The sequence below is a fragment of the Salvelinus sp. IW2-2015 genome, linkage group LG8, assembly GCF_002910315.2.
Source record: "Salvelinus sp. IW2-2015 linkage group LG8, ASM291031v2, whole genome shotgun sequence".
Classification (NCBI taxonomy): domain Eukaryota; kingdom Metazoa; phylum Chordata; class Actinopteri; order Salmoniformes; family Salmonidae; genus Salvelinus; species Salvelinus sp. IW2-2015.
Window position 1 is genome coordinate 36,562,990 of NC_036848.1, and position 14,146 is coordinate 36,577,135.

At 43.8% G+C, this 14,146-nt stretch overlaps 1 protein-coding gene across 1 annotated transcript in view; it reads left to right on the forward strand.

Annotated features, from left to right (window-relative positions):
* Positions 1 to 14,146, forward strand: part of spata20 (spermatogenesis associated 20) — a 62,302-nt gene that overhangs the window by 29,551 nt on the left and 18,605 nt on the right. Inside the window, 4 exon segments of the mRNA XM_023993238.3 lie at positions 2,331 to 2,459; positions 2,461 to 2,537; positions 4,938 to 5,137; positions 5,831 to 5,911. Of these exon segments, the coding sequence (XP_023849006.1) occupies positions 2,331 to 2,459; positions 2,461 to 2,537; positions 4,938 to 5,137; positions 5,831 to 5,911 (487 nt within the window).

The following is a 14,146-nucleotide window of genomic DNA, read 5'->3' on the forward strand; positions in this document are numbered from 1 at the left end:
ATGTGTACGTGTACGTGTACGTGTACGTGTACGTGTACGTGTGTGTGTGTGTGTGTGTGTGTGTGTGTGTGTGTGTGGTGTGTGTGTGTGTGTGTGAAGGCCTCTTCAGACTCTGAAAGGTTTTCCATCTAATTGACTGGAGCTAGATGACGTGGGTTTCCAAACAGTTTTTCTTGCTGACACAGGGGTGAGAGCAGGGACCCCCCTCCACCTTTCTCCACATCACCCGTCTCCTTTTTCATTAATCCCTCTCTCGCTCTCTCTCACCCCATTAATTTCACCGTCTCTCCATCGCCTCTTCCTCTATCTACCTTACCTTCACACTTGGAGTAGATGACAGTCTGTTACTGGTGCATCCCAAATGGCTCTGGTCAAAAGTAGGTCACTACATAGAAAATAGGGTGCCATTTGGTATGTAGCTGTGAGTCTCCTAACAGTTCCTCTCACCCCTCTCCTCAGCCTGGGAAGTCCTGTTAGGTGAAGTGTTGGCTGACCCATGGAAAGATGGATATGCCTTCTCCATCGCCCACCTCACCCCGCCACCGTCCCCAGACARAGGGCTAGCTGCCCTCATGTCACCGTTTGTCCCCCACACTCACCTTGTCGGGGTGTCACCCTACGAGACAGGCTGGGAACCTAGGGGACACAGGGGCTGTGGGAGGAAGGTACTGGGGAGGTKCTGGGGGTACGTGGTGGAGGGCAGGTGGGGGTGTTGGGGAGGGACTTACAGGAGCCTAGGAAATATAGTTCTGGAAGGGGGGTATAGTTTATATGAAGAGTTACTGTGGGTACTGGGGTTGAAATACAAGKTGGTAAAATGTCTTCTTTTTGACTCGCATAGACATTTGTTATACAGTTTATAAACAGTGTTTCCATACAYCTAGTAATTGATTTATCGATAATTTCTTGATTCATCAATCAATCCTTGATTKATACAGTGCATTCAGAAAGTATTCAGACCCCTTCACATTTTTCATATTTTGTTAKGTTGCAACCTTATTATACAAATGATTTTTAAATGATTTTCCCTCAACAATCTACACACAATACCCCATAATGACAAAGCAAAAACAGGTTTTTAGAAATGTTTGCATGTTTATAAAAAAATATATAATAATGGAAATATCACATTTACATAAATATTCAGACCCTTTTCTCAGTACTTTGTTGAAGCACTTTTGGGAGCGATTAAAGCCTTGAGTGTTCTTTGGTATGATGCTATAAGCTTGGCACACCTGTATTTGGGGAGTTTTTCAAATTCTTCTCTGCAGATCCTCTCAAGCTCTGTCAGGTTGGATGGGAGCGTTGCTGCGCAGCTATTTTCAGGTCTCTCCAGAGATCAGGATCTAGTCTGGGCTCTGGCTGGGCCACTCAATGACATTCAGAGACTTGTCCCGAAGCCACTGCGTTGTCTTGGCCATGTGCTTAGGGTCGTTGTCCTGTTGGAAGGTGAACCTTCACCCCAGTCTGAGGTCCTGAGTGCTCTGGAGCAGGTTTTCATCAATGATCTCTCTGTACTTTGTTCAGTTCATCTCCCTCGATCCTGACTAGAATCCCAGTCCCTGCTGCTGAAATGKWTCCGCACAGCATGATGCTGCCGCCACCATGCTTCACTGTAGGGAGGGTGTCTGGTTTCCTCCAGACATGACGTTTGGCATTCAGGCCAAAGAGTTCAATCTTGTTTTTCCATCAGACCAGAGAATCTTGTTTTTGAGTCTTTAGGTGCCTTTTGGCAAATCCAAACAGCTGTCATGTGCCTTTTACTGAGAGTGGCTTCCATCTGGCCACTCTACCATAAAGGCCTGATTGGTGAAGTGCAGAGATGGTTGTCCTTCTGGAAAGTTCTCCATCCCTACAAGGGAACTCTTGAGCTCTGTCTGAGTGACATTGTCACCTCCCTGACCAAGGCCTTCTCCCCCGATTGCTCAGTTTAGAGAGTCTTGGTTTAGAGAGTCTTGGTGGCCCCAAACTTCTTCCATTTAGAATGATGGAGGCCACTTATATAGACAGGTGTGTGTGCCTTTCCATATCTTGTCCAGTCATTTGATTTGACCACAGGTGGACTCCATTCAAGTTGTAGAAACAGGATGCACCTGAACTCAATTTCGAGTCTCATAGCAAAGGGTCTGAATACTTATGTAAATAATGTATTTCAGTAAAAATATATATATATATATACATTTGCAAAAATTCTGTTATCGTGTGTAGATTGATGAGGAAAAATATGAATTTAATCCATTTTAGAATAAGGCTGCAACGTAAAAAATTTGGAAAAAGTCAAGGAGTCTGAATCTTTCCGAACGCACTGTATCTCTCCTTTTGTCTCTCAGCGTGTCACCCATTGCTGGTTTCCTGGACGACTATGCTTATGTTATCTGTGGTCTGCTGGACCTGTACGAGGCCACGCTGCAGCCAGAGTGGCTCCGCTGGGGGGAGGAGCTACAGGACGACAGGACCTCCTCTCTGGGACGCAGAGGGAGGGGGCTACTACTGCAGTGACCCCACAGATCCCACCGTACTGCTACGACTCAAACAGGGTGAGTTTCTTTCTCAATAATGTTGTGTAGAAAAGTAATGAAGAATGGCTCTTCGATATCACTTTAATATGATTTATCAATACCACTCAATATGTCATGTTTGCCAGGAGATGTTTTACTGTCCTGGAGAAGAAAATAAATGTTTGTAAGAGCACCAGGTCTTATGTTCTAAATGGCACAGCTCCAATCTCCAGTATTGTACACAACACACACACAACTTTATTTTCGTAACATTTATGGACTTTAAAAAATAAAATAATTTTTACATTATATTTTTGTTTTCTTTGGGGGGGGTTAATTTTTGGCCTTTTTTTACCTCCCAATTTCGTGATATCCAATTGGTAGTTACAGCTTGTCCATCGCTGCAACTCCCGTACGGACTCGGGAGAGGCGAGGTCGAGAGCCATGCGTCCTCCGAAACACGACCCTGCCAAACCGCACTGCTTCTTGACACACTTCTCTTTTAACCCGGAAGCCAGCCGCACCAATGTGCCGGAGGAAACACCGTACAACTGGCGACGGAAGTCAACGTGCATGCGCCCGCCCCGCCACAAGAGGTCGCTAGAGCGTGATGGGAAAAGGCATCCCAGCTGGCCAAACCCCCCCCTAACCCGGATGCTGCTGGGCCAATTGTGCGCCACTTATAGCTTAAAATAGCATTTGAACAAATTCATGACATGAAAAATCCTGACTTTTCAAAACAATTCTGGTTTTCCTACTTGTCAGAGATTCGGGTGAATTGTTAGGACGTGAGGTACTGATACGTAGGAAAACAAGTGCACATGCAGCAGACAGAAGGGCAGACAATAGCACAAACACTAGCACAAACAAACACACCACCTTTCTCATACCAAGGTAGAGAAAAAAGTAAAATAGAAAGATAAAAAAGCAAAAAAGATGAAATTATTTTTGTTTTAGCCTGTTGACAGATTAAAACTGACTTGTGTTTGCCTGTGTGTGCAACTCCACATTTGTATGCGTGTGTGTCGTTTGTGCGTGCGTGCGTGCGTGTGTGTGTGTGTGTGTGTGTGTGATTAGACCAGACGTGCGAGGCCTTTTCTCATCTCTGAGGATTGACGGGACCATTATGTTGCTCGCAATGTGTTGAATTCAGCTCCATTAGTGATGCTACACCTCTGTGTGTGTGTGTGTGTGTGTGTGTGTGTGTGTGTGTGTGTGTGGTGTGTGTGTTTCTGTCACAGGAAGATGGATTGCCCTACAGTCCAGTGCCACTGTGTATTTTACATTCCGACCCAAAGCTGTGTGTGTCTCACCCCGTTCCACCACTCTTTGCTATGTGTGTGTGTGTGTTTCATCTCAATCCACTGTTCCGTGTGTGTATGATTTCTGCCATGGGGCTCAGGGTGAGGAGAGATATGAAAAACTATTTAGTGAACCCTATGTGGTTATGCATGACTGTGTGTGCATAGGCCTCCTGCCTTGGGGATCACAGTATGAAATTAAATGTATAAAATGATTTAGTGGACTATAGCCTCTCGTGTGTGTGTGTGTGTGTGTGTTTGTCAGAAACCATCTCCTATCTGTCTGTCTGAATCAAAAGCGGATGGCTTGTGTCAGTCATCACCATCACCCATCATCCCCCCCACACACACAGACAGACATTCACACACACTCATGTGTTGGTAGACTGCTGAGAGTTAGCTGTGTAGCGTGAGGTCAGAGGTCATGCGAAGTAAGGCTGGGAATTGCAAGGGACCTCATGATACGATATTATCACGAAACTTAGGTGCCGATACYATATGTATTGSGATTCTATACTGTGATTTTATTGCGATTCGATGTTTCAAAAGGAGCCATGAGGAAATTAGTTTTGATCAGTCATGGAAATAAAAGTGCTGAAAACATTGGCTCCATATTTAAAAAGAAGCTAGAAAACAAGCTGGTGCTGGTACAGCAAACTACTGCAAAAATGATAATGCAATATTGTTGATACGATGTATCATAAAAAATATTATCCTGATATGTAACTATCAATTTAAAAAAAATTCTCCCCGCCCATCACTAATGAGAAGAGCAGCGCTGTGATCTCATTGGCCACCAAAAGGAGATAAACACCAATCACTTAACAGGACTGAGTCATGAGGTCACCTGTCAGTCATTTCACGTCAACACACACGTCACATCTGACACACATTGATGCACATACATACATACGCACGCACACATACAGGCACACTACAGGCATAATCAGAACAAATGTTTTCCCCAGCAAACGTATGTAGATGAGCTTTTTCTCTTACTGCAGGAGTCACTTGTCAAAGATATTTCATTTGAAAAAGTTGAAGTTGGCTCTGAGTCTGAATACAAAACAGTACACACTTTTTGATCTTTCACTAACATATGAAATTAGTGTCTTTTATGTCTCTCTGTTTCTCTCAGACCAGGATGGTGCAGAGCCCAGTGGTAACTCTGTGTCTGCCTTGAACCTACTGCGTCTGTCCCACTACACTGGTCGTAAGGACTGGTCACAGCGGTCACAACAGCTACTGGCTGCCTTTTCTGACCGGCTGACCAGAGTCCCCATAGCCCTGCCAGAGATGGTCAGGGGACTGATGGCTAACCACTACACACTCAAACAGGTAACACAAATTGTACGGTCCACACAAACACACACACACACACACAAACTCAAAGTTGCATAGTTTGGAGTGGAACAAACTAAACTTTTATCATACGGCTGGATATTTGTGCTAAAAAAGGAGTTGAAAAAACATTTAGAGAGAAAGAAAAAAGGCAAGAACATTGGAAGTGTTCTGTCCATCATATTTCACCTGCGGAGGAGAAGTCACCGAGGGGGCGGAGATAACAAGCTGTGTGTGTGTGTGTGTGTGTGTATAAGTCAGATAGGGGGCGGATGATAACAAGCTAGGGATCAGATAAGGTTAGCTGAGCCCAGAACACACCTTCTCCTCTCTCGTTACTGCTACAACCACCACTCTGACCTCTAGCTCTACCTCTCTGGATCCTTCTCTCTTTTTCTCTCTCTCTTTTTCTCTTTCTCTCTCTTTTTCTCTTTCTCTCTCTAATCCTCTCTGTTCTATACCTCTATTGCTCGGTCGCTCAGTCTTTCTCTGTCTTAGTATATTTTCTTCATCATTCATTAATTCCTTCTCCCTTTAATGTTCTTTCACTCCTCTCCTCTCTCTCTCTCTCTCTCTCACTCTCTCTCCCCTCTCACTCTCTCTCTCCTCTCACTCTCTCTCTCTCCTATCTCTCCCCTCTCTCCCCTCTCACTCTCTCCCTCTCTCTCTCTTCCCTTCCTCCCTCTCTAGATAGTAATCTGTGGCCAGAGGGATGCACCGGACACCTCCAGTCTGCTAGCAACAGTCAACTCTCTGTTCCTTCCACACAAGGTAAGAAATAAGGGCTCAATCCATTATTAGGCCATTTTTTAGCAGCAATCCACCAGTACAGTACATCCTGACCAACCTCTCTTAATTAGTTATTACTAGTTAGTTGTTACTTATTATAAACCGGGACGTTCAAGCCCTGGATGCTGATTGGCTGAAAGCTGTGGTATATCAGACAATATACCACGGGTATGACACAAAATAGCTTGTTTACTGTTCTAATTACGGTGGTAACCTGTTTATAATAGTAATAAGGCACCTTGGGGTTTTGTGGTATATGGACTGTATCCAAGCACTCCACGTTGTGCATAGGWAAAGCCCTTAGCTGTGGTATATTTGCCATATACCACACCCCCTTGGGCTTTATTGCTTATTTAAATTATTTCTAAGTTATTTTGGAGTGACACATCCTCTTGTCCTTAAGTTTGTCTCATAATGAGTGTTACAGCAATCATACCAAAAGGTCAGGTTGTCAAATTCATCTCTCTCTCTCTCACACACACACACACACACACACACACACACACACACACACACACACACACACACACACACACACACACACACACACACACACACACACACACACACACACACACACACACACACAGCAGGGCTGGTTGTGACAGTGCCTGGGGTGTTGGCTAACCTCGTGTTGTTTAAATGTCAGGCACAGTGGCCTCGCTGTATCGCGGGTGATTATTAAGGCCTACATGAATCCTAATGAAACTACTGATTTAGAGAATGACCGATATTGGTTTTTCACATCCGATACCAATTTTTGGAGGTCAAATGGGGAAGAAAATAAAGGGCCTCATTGCCAAAATCCAGAAGTATCCCTTTAATGTATCAATTGCCCGTTACATAGCCTTATCATTTATATCCAGTGCTTGACTTGGGCAGGAGGTCACCGGAGCTGAGTAGCCTACCAGCACCTCAACTTTTCTACTGAGCTCATGTTCCTCATATAGAATATTAGCTCAAAAGTATTGTGGAGCTCTTGCACATATAAACAGTAGCCTACCAGTCSCCAAAATGAATAGGCTACCAGCACCTATTTCYGTCCTAGCTCCTAACTTTATTCATTTCATGTCATTAGGAGTTGTATCAATTTCTTTMTTGTCTTTTCTTTTGTTTGCATGTGAGCATGTCGGGTTTCTCTGTCCTGTCAATGCTGAGGTGATCACGCAACCTCAGCACGGATATAGAATAAGGCTCATTTGGGGATGTTTGATAGCTGAGTATTTCTTGTTGTCTTAACACACCACCACCAATGAGCCAATCCTTTAGCCTGCCTCTTAGAACCACAGTCCTGCTCAGCGGCGGCAATCAGGAATGTTTCACTGGGGGTAGCTGTGAGGTAACTTGGCCATTGCGTAGGGGTAGAGGGATGCAATACCACAGGACCCGTGGGCTCCGYCAGAGATCATTGCGGCACAGTCTGCGTTTTTCATTTTTCATGGCTACAAACGCAGACACTTAATTAATGAAAATATTTGTGTGAAGTAAGCGTATAAAGTTCTATATACAACTTAGCAAAACATTGATTTATTGTATATGTATGTAGCCTACCCTACTATGTGAGAGAGATGCATGGAACAATTCCAATGCCTATAATGGCAAATAGAGAAACGTTTCATCTCCTTTCTTTGCCCGGCAAAAATTTGGCCTTAGGTCTGTATAAACACATTACATGTAATTTCTAGCCTATTACATTTTATATGACTGGAAACATCAGCAGAATCTTTTTAATACTACAAAAAATACAGGGTATAGCCTACCACTGACAGTCCACGCACTGCCACTGACAGGTCTGTGGGTTTGTMGTGTGAATGAATAAATTAATGAGTTTCTCTCTGCCTGTTTTTTTTGCAATGCAGCAATGTATCCATTTAGCCAGTGTGATCACATCACACCATAGCTACACGTCGCTCTCACCATTCAAACTTCCACGACAGTTTATTGCCAACAGTGTGGCCTATTTTATATCTGTTCAGCAAGCAAGTGGATCGATCGACGCTTCGCTCCTCGAATAGTTCTAAGTTTCAAACTACAGTACCAGTCAAAAGTTTGGACACAACTATTCATTCAACGGTTTTTCTTTATTTTTACTATTTTCTGCATTGTAGGAATAATAGTGAACACACAAACTATGAAATAACACATTTGGAATCATGTAGTAACCAAAAAAGTGTTAAACAAATCAAAATATATTTTATATTTTATATTCTTCAAAGTAGCCACCCTTTGCCTTGATGACAGCTTTGCATGCTCTTGGCATTCTCTCAACCAGCTTCATGAGGTAGTCACCTGGAATGCATTTCAATTAACAGGTGGGCCATGTTAATTTGTGGAATTTCTTTCCTCAATGCGTTTGAGCCAATCTGTTGTGTTGTGACATGGTAGMGGTGCTATACGGAAGATAGCCCTATTTGATAAAATACCAAGTCCATATTATGGCAAGAACAGCTCAAATWAGCAAAGAAAATGACYGTCCATCCTTATCATCATCAGTCAATCTGTAAAATTTCAAGTTTTACAGTTTCAAAGAAAGTTTATTTTAAGTGCACAAAAATCATCAAGCGCTATGATGAAACTGGCTCTCATGAGGACCGCGACAGGAAAGGAAGACCCAGAGTTACCTCTTCTGCAGAGGATAAGTTCATTAGAGTTAACTGCACCTCAGATTGCAGCCCAAATAAATGCTTCACAGAGTTCAACTAATAGATACATCTCAACATCAACTGTTCAGAGGAGACTGCATGAATCAGGCCTTCATGGTCGAATTGTTGCAAAGAAACCACTACTTAAGGACACCAATGAGAAGAAGAGACTTGCTTAGGCAAAGAAACACAAGCAATGGACATTAGACCGCTGGAAATCGGTCCTTTGGTCTGATGAGTCCAAATTTTWGATTTTTGGTTCCAACCGCCGTGTCTTTGTGAGACGCAGAGTAGGTGAACGGATGATCTCCGCATGTGTGGTTCCCACCGTGAAGAATGGAGGAGGAGGTGTGAAGTTGTGGGGGTGCATTTCTGGTGACACTGTCTGTGATTTATTTAGAATTCAAGGCACACTTAACCATTATGGCTACCACAGCATTCTGCAGGGATACGCCATCCCATCGGGTTTGCTCTTAGTGGGACTATCATTTGTTTWTCAACAGGACAATGACCCAGGACACACCTCCAGGCTGTGTAAGGGTTATTTGACCTAGAAGGAGAGTGATGGTGCTGCATCCGATGACCTGGCCTCCACAATCTCCCTGACCTCAACCCTATTAAGATGGTTTGGGATGAGTTGAACCGCAGAATGAAGGAAAAGCCAACAAGTGCTCAGCATATGTGGGAACTCCTTTAAGACTGTTGGTGAAGCATTCCAGGTGAAACTAGTTGAGAGAATGCCAAGAGTGTGCAAAGCTGTCATCAAGGCAAAGGGTGACTACTTTGAAGAATCTCAAGTATAAAATATATTTTGACTTGTTTAACACTTTTTTCTCCGTATATGTTATTTCATAGTTTTGATGTCTTCACTATTGTTCTACAATGTAGAAAATAGTAAAAAATAAAGAAAAACCCTTGAATGAGTAGGTGTGTCCAAGTTTTGGACTGGTACTGTATATTGCTGTTCATTGTCTATATATAGCATAGGCGACCTGTTTAAGAGAGAGGTGAGTTGCCAGAGGATATGCATCAATTACAAGAAGGGAGCCGTGAAATATCCGCCAGAGTTTAGGCTACCCTTATCAATAAGTGACTGCACAGATTACAATGTAGGCCTGGTGCCAACGTAACCACCCATTGGTTCTCAAAAATGTGTCAACAGCAGATAGAATATGGACAGGCTGGACATGTGTTTCTATTCTCTAATGGTTGTCAATTTCATCTTCATATACAGTAGCCTAGGCCTATGTCACAGCTGTCTCCATATCTCCCCTTAACTTTCCTTGTCAATTTATATGATGGGCTACGTTGATTTGGCGTTATCCTATAGTGTAGACTAGTTGTTGATATCCTATAGAAAGGATTTGAAGCTAAAGACGAGGTTTTTAATACTTTTTTTTTTTTTTTGAGAAAGGAGAAATGTGATTTGAGTAAGATGCGCTGGAGGCGGCTTTGATTAATGGGTCCTTTTAGGTGGGTGGGTGTGCAGTATGAGTTTGCTAATTATCTCTGGCCATTCAGAAAGTTTCCTAAAATAAGTCGAGCCTGTCTGGACTTCATCTCTTTAATCAGGTAGAAAGAAAACTGCAGGCAGCAAGCGTCATGATGGTCGGCATGTGCGATTGAGGAATGATGACAGGTGCCAGTTTTGCATTTCCTCTCTTATTTAATGGGGAGCAAAAAATGAAACATGATTCATCCTGTAGGAATCCTAATATTTTCAGTYGCATATTATTTWTTCCAGTAGGCCTAGTATATGATGTTTCTCTCATTACGGCGTCCTCTCTAGCCACTTTTTAACAACATACCCTAATGCCACTGAGAAAGACCGCGGCAATCTATACTTTGCGACCACTGACACTTATGCACGCACACACACACACACACACACACACACACACACACACACACAACACAATTCTATTATCTTAATTGTGAGGTAGTCTGCTGCTGTTAGCAGTCGTTTGTTTGGAAAGAAAATGCTATAATGCTAATTTATTTAAAATTTTAAACATGTACCTTGGTGATATCTCAGTTCAATGGGGTAATGGGAACATGTAGGAGATCACAGCATAGAGATAGACAATACGGATTACCACCAGGACCAGTAATAACCAGTACAAATGAACATGTAGAGAGAATCTCTGCAGCACTGGATAAGCCATGAGTAGAATGATGCCGCACAAGAGAAGAGAGAGAATGTAACAGGACACCGCTGGGATCCATATTCAAATGCACTAGAAGTTCTGGGAGAGAGCGATTTCAACTCTAGCTAAGAGGGTTAGGGATAACGTGGGACCTCGTGATGTTTCTGGGGCTTAAAATGGAGAGCAAAGAAAGAGGGATAGAAAATACAAACCCTTGGTTGGGCCGATATCATCATGAATGGAAGGAGAGATGTTCTCATGTTTAACAAGCCTATATTGAGAGAAAGAAACAGGGTACCACAGACATGCATCTCCAGATGTAGACTAAACAGAAAGCCATTAGCAGTACCCTTGGACACACACACACACACCCCAGGAGAGAGAGCCTTGGGCGGGCCGAGAGCTGATAATCTAACAGTGGTTCCCAACCCTTTTCTGAATTTTGTTCTGGCCCAGAGTTCCCCGGAAGTTCCCCCTCATGTGCATTTTACCAGTAAGCCTTATGGTCTCATGAGTCTTCTCAYGTACCCCCTATGGATAGGCCAAGTACCCTAGGGGTCCTAGCACCCCTGGTTGGGAACCACTGATTTAATACACTAAAGGCCCCCTGAGTACAATATCGCCCTCTAGAGGGAGAACTACTGTTCCCATAACATCTGATAGGAGAGAGGGAGGGAGAGGAAAGGAGGGAGAGAGGAAAGGAGGTTGAAAAGAGAGAGGATAAGGTGGAGGAGAAAGGGAGAAGAGAGAGTGAAGGACAGATGAGAAGAGAGCGGAGGAAATAAAATGACAAGGGAAGTGTTCTCCACGACACATTAGGCGGAGGGAGAGACGATGCAGTTTAATTCAATTCTAATCATGAAGTCATCTGTCGGTCAGGGCTGAGGCAAGGCAGGGTTAATTGAGGGGAATGAGCTGTGTACAGTTTGATGCATTTTAGCACAAGCACACGTACTTTGTTTATTCKATTTATATTCATTGCTGTAGTCTAGAGCCCTAACTCAACTCTGGATCTCGAAGCTAGTTCCAGAGTGTTTTTTCATTGCAACCACCTGGTGTCCCAGGTTTAAAACAATGAATTATCAGGTAGAATAGAAAACCAGCAGGCTCTGGACCTCGTAGTGTAAGAGTTGAATATCCCTGCTCTAGAGTTTAGATGCTCCCCTAACCCCCCCCATATCAATTAATGCTTCAGACAATGATGTGTAAAATCGGCCTTGATTGTAATTGCTGTGTGCTAAATGTTGGTAGATGTTCTATTAACGGCCAATATGGGTTGATCATCAGGGTTGGTTGTGCCTAACCTTTTTCTCACATYMGTMTTWKSWRGMWWKCYWSMWAAKACRRATCACCTTTTAACAAGTACCCAATCTCTGTTACACACGCCCTTTCGCTCTGGATCTCTTTCCTTTTCTCGCTCTTTCTTCTTTAGTCTAAAAATCACCTTCCTTTTCACACCCTCTCTTTCTATCATAAGGGAATAGGGATTAGCAGTATTTTCCACTAGTGCCGGCTGTCGGCTATACAGCCGATTACAGAGTYTTTTTCAGCCGGGTACTTTTTCTGCTGAGCCCATTCCTGCTAGAATGCTGGAATATGCATATCGTTCAATCTATTGATAGGACAGGCGCCTGTCAGTCACAAAGTGAGCGATGACCGGGAAACACTGATGGTTTGACCGTCTGCTGTCAGTCCCGCCTCTCGGTACCTGGGTGTGGTTGCAGCTGTGGTCAAATTTCTACACGGAGGAAGAGCGCATGAATTTGCACGTCCCGTATAATGTGTTAATGATGAGTTGAAATCCACATAGCCTATTGTTTTCTGGCACGTTCATTTATTTTATATAACGCGCTGGGTCCGACATTAACGATGGCTCGCTGGCCCGGGGKCACTAAATCATGTTGGGCCAGTGGAACTCGTCAGTCACTGGCCCTCAAGAGGGCCAGTAACTTTTCAGTGCCTTTTTGCATTCCAGTTCAACATTTACCTGCTCTGTCGCYGTCTACCATTGAAGACTACACGCGTAAATGTCATGCTATTTATATTTGAGAAATCTGATTGGCTGTTCATTCAAGCGCCACCACGCAACTTCTCAAGCAGTACTGATGTCTCACTGAGCGTATTTTAGGGAAAGTTAGGGAAAGTGATTTGCAAAAGTTAACCTCCAATAGTGAACATACTAGCAATATGCTAGCTTCTGTTGATAGTCTGCAAAAAGAAAGCTTCAAAACAACACTGGGCATTCCTCTTGGCTAGCCTACTGTAACCATGTCATTTCTCTTTTGGTAGTATTTTTCATGGTTTGGGCTAGGCACCTTAGTTCCAGTGAAGGCAAATCTTAACAGTACGCTACTGTAACAGTATAACTTTATGCTGTCCCCTCGCCCCGACCCGGGCGCGAACCAGGGACCCTCTGCACACATCAACAACAGTTACCCACGAAGCGTCGTTACCCATCGCTCCACAAAGGCCACGGCTCTTGCAGAGCAAGGGAACCACTACTTCAAGGTCTCAAAGCGAGTGATGTAACCGATTTGAAACGCTATTAGCGCGCACCACCGCTACTAGCTAGCCATTTCACATCCGTTACACTAAGCATACAATGCCATTCTAGACGATTCTGTGCTTCTAACTTCGTGGCAACAGTTTGGAGAAGACCCTTTCCTGTTTCAGCATGACCATGCCCCCGTGCACAAGCGAGGTCCATACAGAAATGGTTTGTTGAGATTGGTATGGTAGAACTTAACTGTCCTGCACAGATCCTGACCTCAACCCCATCAAACACCTTGAGGATGTATTGGAACGGCGACTGCGAGCCAGGCCTAAGCGCCCAACATAAGTGCCGAACCTCTCTAATGTTCCTGTGGATGAATGGAAGCATTTACCCGCAGTAATGCTCCAACATCTAGTGGAAAGCCTTCCCAGAAGAGTGAGGCTCTTATAGCAGCAAACGGGGAACCAACTCCATGATTAATGCCCATGAATACAAAACAGGAATAGCTTATTTAKATAAGTATTCAGACCTTTTGCTATGAGACTTGAAATTGACCTCYGGTGCATCCTGGTTCCATTGATCAAGAAAGCAAAGCAGACCTGAGCTTATAAATTAAAATAATTTTTCAAAAAGATGATGATGTCTGGGGAGAGGGTAGACCTCTTTGCAGTCACTATGTCCCCTGCCGTGGAGAACACCCTCTCGCTAGGAACTGAAGTGTCAGGCACAGCCGGGTAGCTTCTAGCCATCATGGCAATGTGAGGGTATTTGCACTCATTGCTTTTCCACCAGTGGATCACCATCCACTGGAAAGCCACTTGCTGCATTGTAGGATGCCACCTCTTTGATGGTGTTTGCAAACGTCTTGCCTGTGTCCTTGCTCGCAAAGGTCTCCCCGAAAAGCTCCTTCATGGCTGAATTATTTTGCGGAGGA